The sequence below is a fragment of the Hermetia illucens genome, chromosome 2 (genome assembly GCF_905115235.1).
Source record: "Hermetia illucens chromosome 2, iHerIll2.2.curated.20191125, whole genome shotgun sequence".
NCBI lineage: Eukaryota > Metazoa > Arthropoda > Insecta > Diptera > Stratiomyidae > Hermetia > Hermetia illucens.
The window spans coordinates 12906724-12926503 of record NC_051850.1 but is presented as its reverse complement, the minus strand read 5'-3'; the positions used below and the strand labels follow the sequence as shown (position 1 = coordinate 12926503).

General features: G+C 43.9%; 2 protein-coding genes across 2 annotated transcripts in view; both read left to right on the top strand.

The window, feature by feature from the left end:
• Nucleotides 1–2295: 2295 nt before the first annotated feature.
• LOC119647632 lies at nt 2296–10132 on the top strand. The gene is made up of 3 exons (XM_038048689.1): nt 2296–2405; nt 3389–3492; nt 7077–10132. Exons 1-3 carry the CDS (start codon nt 2296–2298, stop codon nt 10130–10132), a joined length of 3270 nt encoding a protein of 1089 aa, XP_037904617.1.
• Nucleotides 10133–17421: 7289 nt separating this feature from the next.
• The window catches only part of LOC119648687 (kinesin-like protein KIF3A), a 45872-nt gene continuing 43513 nt past the window's right edge, over nt 17422–19780 (top strand). The window contains exons 1-2 of the mRNA XM_038050485.1: nt 17422–17528; nt 17586–17795. Of these exons, the coding sequence (XP_037906413.1) occupies nt 17523–17528; nt 17586–17795 (216 nt within the window). The 5' untranslated portion in view covers nt 17422–17522. The remainder of the gene's footprint in view (nt 17529–17585; nt 17796–19780) is intronic.

Below are 19780 nucleotides of genomic sequence, written 5' to 3'. Positions count from 1 at the left end.
CAAGCCTTCTACGTACTAGTAGACGGCAAAAATTGAAGGGAGTGTCATGGGCACCGCCGTTTGGAACAACGTTTACACGCCAACGAGGAGGTATGCGCCATAAAGGCACAGTATAGATCAACAAAAAGGAGACTCCGCAGCGTGATAAATAAAAACAAAGCTCGCGGCTGGTAGAACCTAGTCAACGAAGTGAATGAAGATTCGTGGGGGCTTGGTTATAAGCTTGTCATCTGTCATCGGGGCTGTACGGAAGCACTGAATACTAAATACCGACCAAATGGACCGCATTGGACGGGCATTATTCCTCAGACATCCTATACAGGTTGATGTTAAAAGCGCGGAAAGGGTCGAGGATTGCCCCCTCTTCACAATGAGAGAACTCAAAGAAGCGGTTCTCCCTGTGAAAAACAAGAAGGTGCTAGGTCCTGATGGCATCGCGGTGGAAGTTTACAAACTTGGCCAGACTTGCTGCTGGGGCTGGGGCGTTCAACGCTTGCGTGAAGGAGGGCATTTTTCCTTGTCGCTGGAAGGTGGCCAGACTCGTGCATCAGGAAGGGAAAAGAAGACCCGGAGATGCGTCTGTATACCGACTGCTGTGTATTTTTGACATGGCCGGGAAAATGCCCGAGATGCGCGCTGAAGTGATCCGCACTGTCGAGGACTTATTCCCAAGGCATTTCGCGTTCAAAAGAGGGAGATCCACAGTGGATGCTGTTATGAACGTCGTGGATGCGGTTCATGGAGCCGAAGCACACAGCCGCCGATCTTGACAGACAGTGCTCCTCATAACGTTTGATGTAAGAAACGCCTTCAATTCCGTAAGATGGACAGATACCCCTATGCTAGGCACATTAGAAAATTCATTTCCCTGGTGGCAGGCTATATCTTGCGGACATTGAGGGGTTATCTGAAAGACCACTCCCTGCTCTATGAGACGCTGGAAGGCCAGAGGAGGATGGAAATCACGTCGGGAGTAGCACAGGTATCTCTCTACGATAGTCTGCTGAGACTCGATATGTCCGAAGAGTCGCGCCTGGTCGATTATGTAGACGACGTTGCGGCACTTGTTGCCGGAAGTACTGTTGAAAAGGCGCAAAGCAGACTTGGCATATTGATGTGACGGGTAAGCGGATGGATGACTGCTCATGGTTTCAGCCTTGCGCTGGAAAAACCCGAAGTAGTCATCTTAACCAAAAAGAGAATTTCGAACCTTCGTCCTTAAAGTGAAATACCTTAGTTTAATGCTCGAATGTTGCGAATGTTGGGGGCCCTATATCTACTAGGAGGTGTCTCTTTATGGGAGCGGCGCAGTCGGTTCTGCTCTATGGGGCGGAGGTATGGGCTGATACCCTTGACAAGTAGGTGCATCGTAAGCGCCTTGCTCAAGTGCAGAGATAGGGAGCTTTGCGAGTGGCGTCTGCTTATCGCATTGTCTCAGAACCGGCTGTGATGGTGATTGCGGCACTGATCTCCGTTTTCCTCGCTGCCAAAATATCTACGGCCGTAAGAGAGGAAACCTAAGAGGGGTGGTTGCTAGGTGGTTGGCATATCTCTTGGTAAAATGAGCCAAGGGACCGATGGACCACGCACCTCATCGACAATTCAGACCCATGGCTGAACCGAACGCACGGTGAGACTGATTAATTCCTTACCCAACTTCTTCGCAGGCACAGAGGTTTTCAGTCTTACTTTCACAGAATTGGGAAAGCGCGATCTCCTGATTGTGTGTTCTGCAATGGAGTGGCAGACGACGCTGAACACACCTTGCCAAAGGTGGGACGGTTTTCGTCAGGAGCTTTATGCAGGCACGGGGGAGCTCTCTCCAGACATTGTCAGAGAGGTGCTGAAGAGCGCTGGCAACTGGAGTCGTGTCGCGCATTATGTTCGGGCTCTTCCTATTGCGAAGAAGATTGAACTCGACCGGCGGAGGCACCGGATGGCAAGAGGTTCCCTGAACTAACAACACCCTTCCTCCTCTCTCCTCCCGTTGGTGAAAGCGATTCCTGAATTGAAGGCGAAGGCGCTGCTTCAGACTTTGGTGAATTGCTCAGCGCACAAGAGATCAAGACGATGTGACTTTTAGGCCCACAGAATATAAGAGAAGAAAAAGGAACTCCGCTACGAAATCACCAGGCAGAAGGAACAACAGTAATAGAGAAAGAAGGATATGAGCTGGTTACCGAAAAACTTGGTGTCCATTGGACACCCTCTTCTACGGAAGCAGCGAAGATGGAAGAAGTCGTGCAGGCCCTTTTTTCTGTCTACCCCATCTGAACTGACACCATCAATGAAGAAATGAGTACTGAGGAATGCCCACTTTTCACTGCAAATGAACTAGAGGAGGAGGTCCTGACCATGAAGAACAAAAAAGCACCCGGACCGGATAGTAGTCCAAGCGAAGTGTTGTAACTCGTATGTAAATACAAGCCGAACTGGCTACTCGGCGCATTCAACGCATATTTGACAGTTGGTGTTTTTCCCTCCCGCTGGAAGGTTGCGAGACTTGTGCTGATAAGCGTCGGCGTATCGTCCACTCTATATGTTAGACACTGCGGGGAAGCTGCCTGAGAAGTTCTTGAAGCCAAGACTGACTAACGCATTACGTGCTGTGGGAGACTACTCACCAACACAATATGGTTTTAGAGCGGGACGATCCACAATTGATGGCATTGAGGAGGTGGTCTATGTCGTAAAACTGGCAGAGACACAGAGTCGCCACTGTCTGCGACTAGCGTCCCTTATAACCCTAGACGTAAGAAACGCCCTCAATTCTGCGATGTGGTGTCACATGCTTGAGGTACTGGGAAATCGTTTCCATACTCAAGGCTACTCATTGCGGATATTGAGGAATATTTAAAGGATCGTGCCCTATTCTACGAGACCTGCGAAGGACAGGTCACATCGGGGATGACTCAGGGATCTATCTTTGGTCTGGACTTTTGGAACGCCTTATACAATACTCTTCTACGACTCCAGATGCCTGATGAATCGTATTTGGTCGGATACGCGAAGGATGTTACGTATAATGTTAGAAAGATTCAAGATTTTGATTCTGATGAAAAGCAAACTAAATTTGAAGTAGTTTAGGCCGTGCGGAAAGCCATATGGTTACTGCCATGAGAAGTTATCGGCCCAAATATCCAATCTATTTACCTAATCTATTTTGACATTTTTAGAAACAAAGTTATTTGAAGCGGTATTTATTTTGATGTTGTAAATTTTAAAGTTTTTATTCATTTCCATGGGGGTATGTTGCGTGTGTAACGAAGCATGTTGTTGTTGTCCAAAAGAGCAAACCGGACCTCTCATAACTGAGGAGACTAAGGAGACTAATAGGTATCAAGTAAAAGAAAAGATTTCTCGCAATTCTAATTTCAATCTTTTTCAGGTGTCAGGAAGATGAAAAGATGAAAGATGCCGCTGTAGAATGTGCAGCTGTTCCCAATTCTTTAGTATTTGTTGGTGCGAAACTAGTCGAATCCCGCCGTTGGCGTAAGTAACTAACGAACTTGTCTTACCATACTTTTAGGAAAGGGATGGTTAGGCTAATATAAGGAGGGGAAAGGGGAAACTTAACACAGCTACCGGTATCGGGAAATGAAGATTATTAGTCCATCGATTACAAAAACGAATGGCATTCACAAACATACGAGGAACGTCCATCAACGAAATAGGATTTCAGCCCCAGCACTAGACAAAACCAGTTATAATTCAATATGGAATTTTATCAACAACTCTATTTAATGAAACGTTCACAGTTGATTGAAATACTGCATCTGATGCTACGAAGTCGGCCTATCCTTTTTATTCAACAGAGAAATATGGGCTGAGTTCTGCCTCGATTTAATTCAGACCCTCCAGTCGTGGATTCTCCTCCATATTTCGCGTTCCCGAAGTCAGAGTGAAAATTCTTGCATTTTCTGAATCTGGATCCTCTCCTCGTTCGAACGAGGCATCATCATCATCATCATCGTCAACAACGCAACAATTGGTATCCACTCTAGGCCTGCCTTAATAAGGAACTCCAGACATCCCGGTTTTGCGCCGAGGTCCACCAATTCGGTATCCCTAAAAGCTGTCTGGACCTACGCCCTCGCTCCATCTTAGGCAGGGTCTGCCTCGTATTCTTTTTCTACCATACATATTGCCCTTATAGACTTTCCGGGTGGGATCATCCTCATCCATACGGATTAAGTGACCCGCCCACCGTAACCTATTGCCGAATTGTATCCACAACCTGACGGTCATGGCATCGCCCGCGGCAATCCGACGATTTTGCATTTTTGTCCATTTTTATCACCCGGGGGTCGTGGAAATGTTTAATTTTTCTCGTTTTCGACCAGGCCCTCAGGCCGCCGATTTTGCCCAACATCTCGCGTCCCCGGAGTCGTAGAGTGAAAATTCTTGCATTTTCTGAGTCTGGGTCGCCTCTCCTTTCGAACGAGGCATCGCCCGCCGCAATCCGACAATTTTGTATCTTTGCCCATTTTTACGACCCGGGGGTCGTGGAAATTTTCAATTTTCCTCGTTTTCGACTAGGCCCTCATGCCGCCGATTTTCCTCGATATCTCGCGTCCCTGGAGTCGTAGAGTGAAGATTCTTGCATTTCCTGAATCTGGGTCGCCTCCCCGTTCGAACGAGGTATCGCCCACAGCAATCCGAGGTTTTTGCATTTTTGCGAATTTTTACGACCCGGGGGTCGTGGAAATTTTCAATTTTCCTCGATTTCGGCCAGGCCCTCCGACCGTCGATTTTCTGCGATATCTGGCGTTTCTGTGGTCGTAGCGTTAAAATTCTTGGATTTCCTGAATCTGGGTCGCCTCCCCGTTCGAACGAGGTATCGCCCACAGCAATCCGACGATTTTGCATTTTTGCGAATTTTTACGACCCGGGGGTCGTGGAGATTTTCAATTTTCCTCGATTTCGGCCAGCCCCTCCGACCGTCGATTTTCTGCGATATCTGGCGTTTCTGTGGTCGTAGCGTTAAAATTCTTGGATTTCCTGAATCTGGGTCGCCTCCCCGTTCGAACGAGGTATCGCGATCAGCAATCCGACGATTTTGCATTTTTGCGAATTTTTACGACCCAGCGGTCGTGGAAATTTTCAATTTTCCTCGATTTCGGCCAGCCCCTCCGACCGTCGATTTTCTGCGATATCTGGCGTTTCTGTGGTCGTAGCGTTAAAATTCTTGGATTTCCTGAATCTGGGTCGCCTCCCCGTTCGAACGAGGTATCGCCCACAGCAATCCGACGGTTTTGCATTTTTGCGAATTTTTACGACCCGGGGGTCGTGGAAATTTTCAATTTTCCTCGATTTCGGCCAGCCCCTCCGACCGTCGATTTTCTGCGATATCTGGCGTTTCTGTGGTCGTCGCGTTAAAATTCTTGGATTTCCTGAATCTGGGTCGCCTCCCCGTTCGAACGAGGTATCGCCATCAGCAATCCGACGATTTTGCATTTTTGCGAATTTTTACGACCCAGCGGTCGTGGAGATTTTCAATTTTCCTCGATTTCGGCCAGCCCCTCCGACCGTCGATTTTCTGCGATATCTGGCGTTTCTGTGGTCGTAGCGTTAAAATTCTTGGATTTCCTGAATCTGGGTCGCCTCCCCGTTCGAACGAGGTATCGCCATCAGCAATCCGACGATTTTGCATTTTTGCGAATTTTTACGACCCGGGGGTCGTGGAGATTTTCAATTTTCCCCGATTTCGGCCAGGCCCTCCGACCGTCGATTTTCTGCGATATCTGGCGTTTCTGTGGTCGTAGCGTTAAAATTCTTGGATTTCCTGAATCTGGGTCGCCTCCCCGTTCGAACGAGGTATCGCCATCAGCAATCCGACGATTTTGCATTTTTGCGAATTTTTACGACCCGGGGGTCGTGGAGATTTTCAATTTTCCTCGATTTCGGCCAGGCCCTCCGACCGTCGATTTTCGGCGATATCTGGCGTTTCTGTGGTCGTAGCGTTAAAATTCTTGGATTTCCTGAATCTGGGTCGCCTCCCCGTTCGAACGAGGTATCGCCATCAGCAATCCGACGATTTTGCATTTTTGCGAATTTTTACGACCCGGGGGTCGTGGAGATTTTCAATTTTCCTCGATTTCGGCCAGCCCCTCCGACCGTCGATTTTCTGCGATATCTGGCGTTTCTGTGGTCGTAGCGTTAAAATTCTTGGATTTCCTGAATCTGGGTCGCCTCCCCGTTCGAACGAGGTATCGCCCACAGCAATCCGACGATTTTGCATTTTTGCCAATTTTTACGACCCGGGGGTCGTGGAAATTTTCAACCATCCTCGTTTTCGACCAACTTTCCTGGCCGTAGATTTTCCTCGGTATCTCGAGTCCCCGGAGTCGCAGAGTGAAAATTCTTGAATTTTCTGAATCTGGGACGCCTCCCTGTTCGAACGAGGCATCGCCAACAACGATCAGACATCCTTGCATTTTTGCCGATTTTTACGACCCCCGGGGGTCGCCGACAGTTTCAATTTCCTCGATTTCAACCACGCTCTCTTCGCATTTTTTCGACCCGGGGGCCATGGAAATATTCTATTTTCCTCGATTGCGGCCAGGCCTTTTGAGATCGCTGTTCTTAACCTGATTTCTACGATGGGGGAGCTGGGATTTCAACCGAACGTATTTACTCTCCGTTTTGGGCTCTATCATCTACTGGACGGTGAAGTTCTCCTCGCTGTGCGTCCGCTCTGATGGCATAGTTACCTCTTTCCCCATGCCTCCTTCCGAGACATATTCGGGTGTGATATTTTGCCTTGCGAATACGCAATTGGTCCTGTTATTCTCATGTAGGGTTAGGGAGTTGATTTACCTGGTAATGCGGTCGGGATGGGGGTCAGCAAGGTAATAAGGTAGTGTGCGACTGAGAGGGGTGTTATCCCTGAATCACTTCTTTAAACGTGCTTAGTCAGCAGGTTCATTTAGTATGAATTCGTCTAAAATGTGATTGAATTTCCACCATTTTCACTAGACTCGGGGCCTTAAGTTAGATTTCCCTTTCCGATTTTAGATTTTCAAACTATGACTAGAAATTATAAATAAAAAGCTCCGTTTTTATCTATTCCATAGGATGTAAGTCAACGAAAGGAAAAGTTCCCAAGCCAGATGTGAAGCCACCTCTCAGTCATCCTATCGGGCGGTCTTTCGGCACATTCAATATATACGATTTTTTGCCTGTTGAAACTGGGTCACAAATTGAGGGAACATCTTATGCAAATGCGAAGGCTTTAGCGGTTCAAGGCTATGCAACCGCTTTGATTGCATTCGGGGGAATATACATTGATCCAGAGGAAGAGTGGAATAGTCACTTTTTAAACCGGGTCCTACAAGAGGGAAGAAATCATGTTCAAAACCTGTTAAAAGAACATAGCGAAGACTTGCTAGAAGTCGAGCAGGTTCCTAGGTCCTTTAATTTTTGTGGGAATGCAATGGAAATTGGAGTTTCTCTACCTATAATTGTGGGAACGATGAAGGCACCTAATCCTAGGGTTTACAGCCTCAAAGTCGGACTTTGTATGTTCATGCGCAAATATAGGTACTGCTTACTCCGCGTTGATGACCAATTCTACCTCATCTGGAGGAAACGTCCTGCCTATTTTCTTTTTGATTGCTACGGGAGAGGACCGAATTGCTTCCGTGATCCTGTAAATGGAAGTGTGGCTTTGATGTGTGTTTGCAACATTGATGGAATCGACGCATTGTTAACCCATATGTCGAGGATCGGATCAGAATCAATATATACTTTATACGAAATAAGGATGACGCGGCTTACACCCTGTTGTGAACAACCACTGGTTCGCCGAGGATCGGACAGGAAGCCAGATTTTGAAATGGTATCAGAAAACCACGCCATACTGCAAGGAAGCTATCACATTGCGACGAGTTGTTTCAAGGAAAGCCGTTTTAAGCAGGCAGTAGCAATGGGGTTGATATCGATTATATATTCCAAAATTGATCCTCCATGTACATGGGATGCGTCAATCGTAGACAAGATACTATTCAAAGGTGACCAATGCTATAAAGAATGGACACAATTCAATGCTGAGATGTGTTTAGGGATCGCAGACATTCCCCGAAAAGTTTCGTTGGGCCAGTTCCTTGCCAATATAGTCATTTTCCCTATAGCGGTTTGCGGCAATTGGATTAACATGCCGGACTATGAAGCCTGTGAGATTACTGGAGCTATCAGGAACTTTTTCGAGAACCGTAATTGTTCGAATCTCCTAATACAAGTGGATCGCAGAGGATATGCCATATGGAAGCGCCACGACTTTTATTACTTATTTGACCCTTATCCACGGAACATCCTATTGGCAACCAAATATGGGGAAAGGAAGAACGCGACACTTCACATGTTTAACAATTTGAAACAATTATGCTGTGTCTTTACCCAAAATATTATCGACATATCCTTGCCGTGCAAATTTTTTATACACGTAGTGAAAATCTTAGACCTAAAGAAAGTGAATTTTCAGTCTTTGCCTGAAGACACAGCGGGTTCCTGTGTGAATGACCAGTACACTATGGACGTTCAAGAAACAGAGTCCTTGAATGAATCGATTTATGATATCCGATGTGAACAGGCTTTTGAATGTGCTGTTGATGAATTTGATATTGGCTACTGCGACCTGGATGCTCCTCCTATTTCTGAAACGCAGAATCCTCCAGAGACTGAAAAAGTCATATTGAGTGAGTCTTCACTAACATCCGAGGATGAAGATTTCAGAGAGGGTGAAGAGGAGGGAGAGGAGATGGAGGAGGAAGAGCAAGAAGAGGAAGAAGAGAAAGAAGATGAATCTGAAGAAAGCGAAGGAGAAGATACACCGAAGAAAAAACCAAAAGGCAGGAAACCTGGGATGAAGAGGGCTAAAGGAAAAAGAGTAACCAAGGCCAGCGACACTTCTGATGAGGATGAGGATATGAGAGCGGAAAAAAAGGGCATCAATAAAGGAAAAAATAAAAAGCCTGGGAAGAAGAGGGATAGGGGAAAAAAGTCGACCAAACCCAGCGACACTTCTGATGAAGATGAGGATGTGAGAGCGAAGGGGAAGGGCGGTCATAAAGGAAAAAATAAAAAGCAAGATAAAAAGAAGGGAAAACGAAAGGGCGAAGATGATTGCGATGGAGGTCCTTGTAGTTCTTCCGATGACGACCAAAAATCGGGAAAAAGTAAAAATAAGGGTGGTAAGGGTAAAAGTAAAAAATCCAGAAAGGATAAAGATGATGAAGGTGATAAAGATAAAAAGCTGGGCAAGGGGGAAAGCAAAGGTAAAGATAAGAACAAAGGTAAAGATAAGGACAAAAAGACCGACAAGGATAAGGAAAAAGATAAGAGTGAGAAAAAAGATGCTGACAAGAAAAAAGGAAAGGATGAAAATAAAGATAAAAAGTCAGGAAAGAGTACGGCCGCAAGTTCTGCTGGCGAAGGCAAAAGTGGAGAAGATGGAGGTAAAAAGAAACATAAAGGCAAGGGCAAAGAAAAGGAAAAAGGCAAAGGTAAAAATAAAGGCGAAGATACGGGAAAAGGTAAAGCCAAGGGTAAAGATAAAAGAGGAGATGAAAGTAAAAAGAAAGGCAAGGATAAGGGAAAGGACAAAGCTATGGACAAACAAAAAAGGCCCAGTGAAGGAGAAGATAAAAACAAGAGAAGTGAGAAATCGGAAACCAGCAGTGAAACCCGTAGTATTATTTCGGAAGGACTAAGCATACCCAGCCACGAATCGAAGTGCAAATTTCCACAAGGAACCGGATGCATACCAAATAGCTATCCGGGTTACACCCATATACCTCATAACCTGGCAGTTGTTGGGTCGGAATCAGGATCATACCAAAGCCTCTGTCAATTGATACGGACTGCATTACAAGTAGCTGATCGGGTTCTGACAATGACTCCTTGGGGAAATTACGTGGTATTCAGGAGCAAGGATATTTACCTTCTTTATGACGGTTGCACATGCAATCCATGCCGTTTTCGTAATATCGACTTGGAAATTGGCACTGCTGGTCTTCTTTGTTTCACCAGTTTACATAATTTATTAATGGAAGTATTGAAGGGTAGGAACCGCCCACTAGCTGATTCTATGCGGTTGCCTACTGTAGATGAAATTTGTGCGAAATATTACTGATTTAATTATTATTTGTATAGTTTTGGAAGTGTAGAAAATGATGTATTTGTGAAGTGAAAGATGTTCTTTTATTTATTGGCGATTTCTAAAGGAATAAGATGTAAGTCTTTTAGAAGAGCGGCGAGCTGCTCTCCGGCGAATCTTGGATGATGATGCAATGAGGATGTAGCTCATTAATGACCCTTGGCCACCCGGAAACATTTCTTGTTGCTGTCTTGATATAACAACCGCATTCCCTAACTTGAAAACGTAAGAAGCCAACTGTATCGATTGAGTCCTCCAATCTTTTCTGAGGTTTTGCCATCAGCTTCCTATGCGCTGCCTTCAAATGTTCGTTGCGGGATTCTGATCAGATTTCAGACCTTCGTATATTTGCTCTAGCTGACTGGTCCATTGAATAGTACTTCGTGGAATTAGATCAAAGTAGACCCTGGGAGATCTTCAAACAATTGATACAGTTACTGGTTTAATTGAGTTTATCATACCTCTTTGCTCTTGATTGTTTTAAATATTTTTTGGCGTTAACTTCCTTGTTTTTCATGCTTATAGTAGTCGAAAGAGATATTAGTACCATGTAGATACCTAATTTGCTTTTCTGAGGACCTTTTTTGACTACATACTGGGGAGGCCTTCTGTGAGGGGATCCAATAGGAAGGCAAACTAGCCCATCTGCTCGAGGTTATAATCGCCTAGTGTGATATCTAGCCAATTCTTTATGTATCACTTTTCAACTTATTTACTCGCGGTAAAAATAATAATAATAGCATCAAGGAAGGTTGGACGGGATCCTAGAAGAACTACTGTCCCCTTTAATGGTTATAGAATACCTATGCTCTACAGGAACTTTAAAATGTTCTCTACTTCTACTTGTTTCCGCCTAGCATCTGGTATTATGTATCCCCCCAGGTGTCTTAGCCTAATTTGCACAAGTGCCAAACACTGTACCAGGACATGTATGGAGGTTTGCCACTGTCCTCATTGTCCGTAGGTATCCCTAGTTTTCCCAGGTGATCATTTAGCCTGCAGTAACCAGTGAGTGTTCCCATTATGTTCCTAAGGCTCTTGGTGAAGTTTAAACAATCCTGCTGGCGTTTGGGTTTTTACCCTCAAGAGCACTCTGGACTATTCCATTCCTGATAAGTTCGTCCATTATAATTCCTGTAACCGTTCTTTTTTATTTCTTAGTGTCATAGCCATAAACCCCTTTCTGAATCCACAGAGGAGTTCCAGTCCGAATGGCAGTGTCTTCCCTGCTTCTCTCACTAGTCCCGTCAGTAAATTGGATGATCAGTTGCTAGTATAAGCCTCAGGTCACAGCCACGCTCTCCTAGTTCGCCCAGTTACTCCGTCGTGTTTCAAATTTCTTGCCGAATTGTTCCTTGGTATCAATAATTCGAGAGCAGAGCCTATTTCAGCTTACAAAAACTGTTCCGATCGAAACGTCTCACCATAGGGCCAAAGCTCCTACTGTACAAGACAATGATCTTACCAGTCCTCAAGTATTCCTCGGAGACTTGGGTTCTTAGCAAGAAGAATTGCGAACTCTTGGCCGCGCTCGAGAGAAGAATCCTCCGAAGAATGTTTGGTCCCCTACATGAGGATGGACGATTCCGCAGGCTACATAACGACGAAATCTATGAGCGATACTATGACCGTCAGGTTGTGTATAAAATCCGGCTTAATAGGTCAGGACACCAGACAGCTTTTAGGGATATCAAATTGGTGGACCTTGGCGTAAAACCGAGATGTCTAGAGTTCCTTATTAAGGCAAGCCTAGACCGGATACCCGTTGTTGCGCCATTGATGATGATGATGGTGATGCGTCTTCCAGAATAGTTTTTGGCCTGGTGTAATTCGCAAATATTTGACCTCTGCTTCTCTCACTCTGCTCTCCATATCATGTAGTTTAATGGCTTTCAGGTGATCAAGCTTGTGTTTCTTAGTTAATGGTACTATGGTGACCTTGGCTGGATTAATGGGCACATGCAATTCTTTTTGTGTCTATGGCATTGCATAACGCATTCGTCAGCCGATACAAGAGAGTTTTGGTTGACTGTCGTGCCAGGAAAACATGTTGGCATGAATGTAGGGGGTTGCCCGTTAAAACGTTAGTTCTAATGAGTATAAGTGATGTCAGGCAAAATGGTTTCAAACGTTTAGGGTAAAAACGATCCTTTCTGCTCGCTTTCAGAATAAAGACCACTTTTGCTCATCTCTATGCCCTTAATATATATCTCAAGGCTATGTTCAAGATGACTTCTAGGCCCCTCTGTTTAAAGGTTCCCCTGTCCATCTCTTTTGCTTTTCTTCCTCCTACTCCTGCCTGTTATTCAGGTGTTAGGGAGAAGGTTTTTATTTTCCCCTGGAGATAGAACTCCGGGAAATGAGTACTGAGAAACGAATGTGTCCTGATCTGTTCATTCTCGGTAAATTCCCAATTTTTCCTCTTCAGTCAGACACGATGTTGCCTTATCTTCGCCTATGACCCTGTATAGTCTGGATGCTTCTATGGTTTGTTCCTTGCTCCCTGTTTCCAGGATTCCTTGCAGCTATTGCAGCTATGTTTTGTTTGCCTGATTGCCAGTCAGTGCATTTTTATACCTCGACCAGTTTCCGGTTGGTTTTTCCTGGTTGAAAAGTTTTCTGTTGTTATTCTGGTAGGGTCTGTGTTGAGACCTCCTAACACTGTTTCCGGTTCCAGTTCATTCACCTGTAGATGAGCTATATTATTGCTTAGGTGTCTCCTGGGACTCCTTCTACTTCAGAGTTGCTCTTAATGTCGAGTTCGATTACTCTGTGATCCGACATAGATGACTCATCTGATACCCACAAACTCTCACCCAGTTCATTAGGGTATTCCCTAGAGTTATGTCTAGTACCTCTTGTCTGGCATATTCCCTAAATTATATATTTCTTTTGCTAAAGATAAATTCAAGAAGGTACTCTCCACTTTGAATGGTGTCGTTGTTTCCCGAGATTTCATGGTAGGCGTTGGCATCACAGCCGAGGAAAAGTTGTAGCGCCTTCCTTTCGCGAAACTTTATCAGTCTAGTGACGAAGTCGCCAGTCTGGGGCTCTGAAGGATATATATATTTTAAATTTCGTTTTTGAATGATGTAAGCTCTTGGTTTTTCGCAAGAGGAATTTCAAATTAACTTCATACTTTCTCCTTGCAGATCACGAATCTACCTTTGATCTACCCGAGGTTCTTCAGGTAGCACTATTCTAATATTGTCCTCAGAAATTGCCCTCGTAACTGCTAACTGTAAATTGGCTCCATTAAATGGGGCTCTTCTCCAATGTTGGAGTATCACCCCCTCCTCCGCCATTACCTGTGTATCGCTGTCCGCCTTGAGTTCTAAAAGATCCAGGTCTTGATTGTTTAACTTCTTTTCCTTAGTGGGCAGCACGTCCACTTTCCCACTCGATCCTGCCCTTTCGGCCTCTATGGCCTTTGTGATTTCTTCGGAGATTTTGCTAGACTTGGTCTATGTTGAGCCTTCTTAAGGACCTTTTTCGGCCCCAGGCCTCAGATAGTTCAGATGCCACCTACACTACTGATGTGTGCCTCCTTCATGACGTCTGATGTACTTACTTATCTTAGACGTACTTTTGCTGGTCCCTGCCTTATGATCAAGGAGCTTAATTGGTTGCGGTGGTTGCTGTAGGCAAACGTTTAGTTGCTCTACGGCTTGGTTCCCCAACTTCCCCTTAAATGGATGTAGTTACCTGGTTCTCAACATTGAGGAAATATGCCTCGCTATCACACTATTTTATGTGAGGTATCGGCTCCCGCTTCCGGATAGCTGAGTGGTTAGAGCACAAGGCTGTCGTACGGAAGGTCGCGGTTCAAATCTCGCTGGTGGCAGAGGGATTTGTATCGTGATTTGACGTCGGATACCAGTCGACTCAGCTGTGAATGAGTACCTGAGTCAAATCAGGGTAATAATCTCGGGCGAGCGCAATGCTGACCACATTGTCTCCTACAGTCCACTGTAGTGTACCGTTACGGTCTTGAATGAAGTGCTCTAACACACTTCTAGGCCCTGATCCAATATAGATTGTTGTGCCAACGATTATTATTATTATTATCGGCTCCCGCTTGTTTGTTGTTTGTCTCTTTAGTATGCTTTTAATTTATGTACCCATTTAATTGCCATTAGTGTGGAGATGAGGAGGTCGCATGCCATTGCCCTTCATAGCACGGTAAGTTCAAGCTAGCTCACAGAGGCGACCAGGTATCAGTGAATCTTCGTTTGAAAATAGTTAGTTACCCACGACTGCAAACTATCTAATGGGCATGGTTGGCGTGAAACCCTGGATTGGGGGAAGTGTTTTTCAACTCTTTAGTCTAGATCCGTGGCGTTTTGTTAATAGTAGCGTCACCCCGTATAGGGTCATATCATCCCCCACTAACGGTCTTTGTAGATGGAAGGCTTCGCTCCTAGAGCCACATATCTACCCCAGAGAGATAGGTTGGTCCCCAGAGAGCGGTATTCCGCATCAGTCTATCTGCAGTCCACTGCTGTTCCCCTGCTTTACGATAACGAAATTCCTGTGTTTTTATTACATGGTTGCTATTGATTCTTAAATTGGGCAAAGTGCATCAACTACACCTATGCATTGCCGTTGTCGGTTCTATTTCACCTCTCTAGGACTTCCGGAGCAACTTCCACTCCTTTTCTACTGTTGTGAGCATTAAAGCCAGGCGTAATAGATTCCATTCCATGACTTACCTTACAATTGCTATTCCTTCTTAATGGCCTATCCGCAGCCACTTCCGCCTCTATGGCTACGAATATCTGCTACGTATGGCAATAACTTTCCTCGTGCTGCTATACAACAGCAAGGAAAGAAGACCCGAGATTTTGGGCAAAACAGAGTTAGTGGACCAAACGCTAATAACGTGAATAATCGCATCAAGTTCGGTGCCGCTGTCGGCAGAAACAACGGTTCCCAGATATGCAAATTGATCAATGCCTTCAGAGGTTTGCGCATTAATGAAGATAGGAAGATTATGAGGATGAGTTAAACTTTGTCATGACATAATCGATTGCAATGATCAGAAGACCATCCTGAGTGGCCGGAGGGAAGAGCTATCCCAAAAACCTAAAAAAAAGTGACGAACTTGACCGTGAAGGTCCGCCTGCAAATTTTTAAGCTCCATCGAATTGCTCCGTCGAGACGGAGGGGATGTGAGGGGGTTCTTTGAGCGCTTCGATGGAGCTTCCAAATTTGCAATTTTTTGTTTTGCTTTTTGGGGTAGATTTTTCTTCTCGGTCGTCTCCGGGAACTCATTATGGTCTTATAACCATCACAATGCATTAAGTCATTATAAATGACACTCAACATAGGGACCAACATTTTCTAGATTCAGGCCTTACATTTCCTAAATGCAGGTTCCTCGAATCCTTGGAAGATACCCTGTTCCGGCTAATGACTTCGTTTTGTTGCGTTGGATAGCGAAACTATAGTTTCTCAAGATTGTTCTTGGTTAAGCTCCATGTGCACTTGACTTCATCAAGTTTGAGTTTCTCAGCTTGTAGAGTGAAGTTTCCAGGCCTATCCTTGGTAGTATACTACGAGAGGTGGTCGTTTGTGTGTTTGCCTTAGAGCCTTAACGTCTCGTAGGTGATTGTCTTTCAGAAGTCTCTGATTCTACGGGCGTTTGCAGCTATATGTTGAAAGATATTGCCGTCCCAGCTTCTGCGGAGTGTCCTTCCCTACTTCTATGTGAAACTTTTCGTTTTTGAACATGTGGAGTTGACAATTTACAGCAACGCGCGCAGTCGAGTCGTCTTTTTATATTTTTATTTCTAGGTTTAGCTTGCGTGTGTTCATTTTATTGAGGTGCATGCGAATCCCCATGTGTTTTTAAGACGCGCGCACCGCAAAGAACGCGTGAATTTTTGTAAAAGTGAAACGTGAGGGATCGAAGCGCTCAAAGGAACTCCCAACTCTCCCAAGCCTGGCTAGAACGATTCGGTGAGAGAGCAAGCAGATGTCATTAGCGTAACCAAGTGTTGAAGGAACGATTTTATAGGCCTCTGAAGTCCACCTTCTCCGGACAAGGTAACATGGAAAATGTTACCGATAACAAAAAGATATTATATCAGCGTCAGGAAGTAACTTTGGTGGACCCCACTTGTGACTAGAAATTTGTAACATATTCTTATCTGAGTGTAACTACGCGGTGTTTCCAGCGATTATTTATTTGAAATAATAAAACTTGTTTTTCCTATTCGCTAGAGTTTTATTTTGCAAATATCGATATTTCGGAAACCACTTGTTCTCTTCATCAGTGCTAACAAGTCTGCTCATAAGTGGTTTTATTAGCTGTATTTATGCTAATATAAATCTATAATACTATTCTAATTATGGCAAAATTAATTTTTAAAGACTTATATCTAAATCCTGAAAAGGAAGGAATATTTAATTACATTTTAAAGACTTATTTGTCTATCCTGAAAGAAGAAGAGGTTTTTAATTGGTTTTTTAAATAATGGTGAACAGCAATTGCCTAGATCTGAATTCAGTATAGCGTCTACCGGCTGTTTGTTAATGAATAAGCTATCATAGGGGTCCAGCTGGTTAATTTTCCTTACCTGTTTTAACACTTTCAATTCATCGGCGCTTATTTTATGGCCGCATTCCACCATATGTTTAGCCACCATAGATTTAGTATGTTTTAGGGAGTACTTGAAATCCAACTCTGCCTCCTTCGTATGGTCCCTAAGTCTAGTAGCTACCAGCCTTTTTGTTTTTTCAGACTTACACCTTCGGACAATGTGAGCAGGTGATTTTATATATACAGCTCATCTCCTCTACCGTTTTTCGGTGATTTTTTCTAGCCAGCTGGCAGTTTAGCTGGTAGATACGACTTGACCCTACCAGTTGTATATCGAACCTTATCAATGTCCGTTTTATATGGTTGGACAGATTTGAGAAGGTGACACTTGATCTTTTTAATGCGGTAGAAGTTCTTTTCGCCAATTCCATTTATTATCGAGTCTAGTGATCACATTTCGCTTGTTTAAGTAGGTATTGGTATTAAAATTCCTTACCAAATTTGGAAACTTTCGTTTTACTTGTATTCTTAACTTGATTTATGAGAATTTTTAAAATTTTAGTTATTGTAACATTTAGTCCAATTAGAACTACTCTCCAGGGTGATTTGGTGCCAATTTTTGGTGATACACATGGAACGTATGCTAATACACAAACCTCAGTGTCCACAATGAAAATGTCACTTATATCCCATCCCACACACTCCCCGCGTAGTTTCGTATCCCACTGTTGGTGCTGTCATAATCTCAATGACACTTCCGTAGTTTTTTTTTCTGTGTACGGTCGTTAGGTGTTGGTTTCTTGTTCGATACGTTTTGCAAAAATGCCTGTAAGACGAAAAGGATCTTTTCTGCAGAGCAAAGTTATAAAATTTTACATTTTTCAGGAGAATACCGAGCAAGGCGAGCTAGAAAATGTCCGTGTCGTGGTCCGGGTCCGTCCAATGGACAAACAAGAAATCGAGAGTGGCACTCAAAACATCGTAAAAGTGGATAAAATCAATCGATCTGTGACTGTGCTGAAACCTGGTGCAACTGCAAATGAGCCTCCGAAAACTTACTATTTTGATAATGTTTTCGGTGAGGATTCGTCACAGGTACGTGCAATGTTGGATTGTATAGTGGCGGGGATGGAACAGTTGTTTATTTTCCGTTGAGGTTGACTCGGTGACCTCCTTCGTTTAGGTGGTTGAATAATGGAAAATGGATGTTTATTACCTGGTTGTGCAATATACGAGGAGACGAACACATCACAAAGAAAAGTTTAGCAAATGGAACAACGTTTATTTCTGCGTTCAAAAGCGGTCAAGTCCTCCCGTTGTTATATGGATTTTTTAAGTCAAATCGCGACTAAAGTTTTAATCTTGTGCAATGACTTTAGGCCTCCCTTTGAAGACGGATGGGTGATGGTGGTATTTTCTCCATTAGCTTGATGTTTACAAAACAAACTTTTAGCATGGTTCTGTTTGTTAATTGCGATGACATCTCGTTTTGGTCTTCACTAATGGGGATGCGCTTTGTAAACCTTGTTCGTCTTTATTTAACATTGGATTCCTTGGTTTAGAACAGTATTTACTAGTCTCGTCATATAGTCAGCCCTGACGAGAGGAGTTGAAACGGAAGGGTTTTCCCCGGACCGGACTTGAATCGGACGTCCGCAATACAAATTTCAATGAAAAAAGGGATAATATTGGGTTCGGCATAGTTTATATCCCAGACACATATAATTTTCACCCCTGGCTCGACTTTTTCAAATGTTTGTGTACCAAATGAATCGTAGTGTTTTATGGCTCCTCACGTTTACGGGGGGTGCATGACTAATTATTTCAATGAATTGAAATTCCTAAAGACCACTGTTGTGCCTTCTTTAAAGCGCTTCATGTTTTCAGGGAAAACGAAGACTTTTAGGGATTTTCCATAAATAAAAGTCAAAAGGCTGATTGAGAACTACAAATCGTTCTACAAACCGAAGAAAAAGGCTTTAGAAATCGCTAGATATATTAAGGATAGCTTTCGGAAGACTATTTGCAGTGATACTTTCTCCAAAATTTTAAAGGAAGCTAATTATCGTTGTATAGTATCAACAAGAACAAATTTTGTATTTTTGGGATCAAGGAACGGAAGCTCGTCTGGAAAAAATAGGTAAAGCGCTAAAGAAAATCTTGTACCCACTGTCAAACAAGGCGATGGTGGCGCTATGGTGTGGGGGTGTTTGGCAAGTAGATGTGTACGAAAAATGCGGATATCTTTAAAGCCAATTTGAAGCAACGTGCTACAAAATTGGGTCTGGAAAATGGGCAGGACGGCGACCTAAAACAAACTGAGGATATTTATTAAGTTCTGGCTGTTATAAAATAGTCCATGTCAGCTTCTTTCATCTCTACAATATCCACTTCTCAATCCTACTGAGAATCATTGGGACTTATTACAGCCTTGGATTCGAAATCAGTCCCTCAACCGCTCAGAAATTTCCTTTGAAGTGCGTATGAGATTGTTGTTGATCCTGACTCAGGGCTGATCAGGGCCTTGAATTGTGTTAGAGCACTTCCTTCAAGACCGTAACAATACACTACAGTACAGTGTAGGAGGCAATGTGGTCAACTGATATCCGGTATCCAGTCCCAACACCCAGTCGGATACTGGCATTCATCAGGATGTTGATTTACCGTCGAGTTACGCAGAATATAGGTTTGGCCCTGTCTGTACACAGCTGCGGCATCGTTAATATTTTTGCATCTCCTCCTCTGCTCCTCTTAAATCGGGTTGTACCTTATTAAATGTTCTTCCAATGCCTATTATCGAGAACAACCATAAAAGTAATATGGATATTCGTTGCCTTCTTCGGATCTTATCTCCGTTCCTCAATTCATAATTAAAGTATCCGTTTCTCGTAGGAAATGGAATGTCTACTCAGCGACACCAGTGTGGAGAAAATGCCCTGGTCCGAGTTTTCAAAACTACTTCGAGAGACATTAATGCTCGTATTTTGGCCATTCCTTTATTTTCCTTCTAGTTTTGTGTTTTTGAAGTTGGTAGCGTCATTAATAGGTTTTACTTTAGGTTCTGAATTCTTACATTAGGC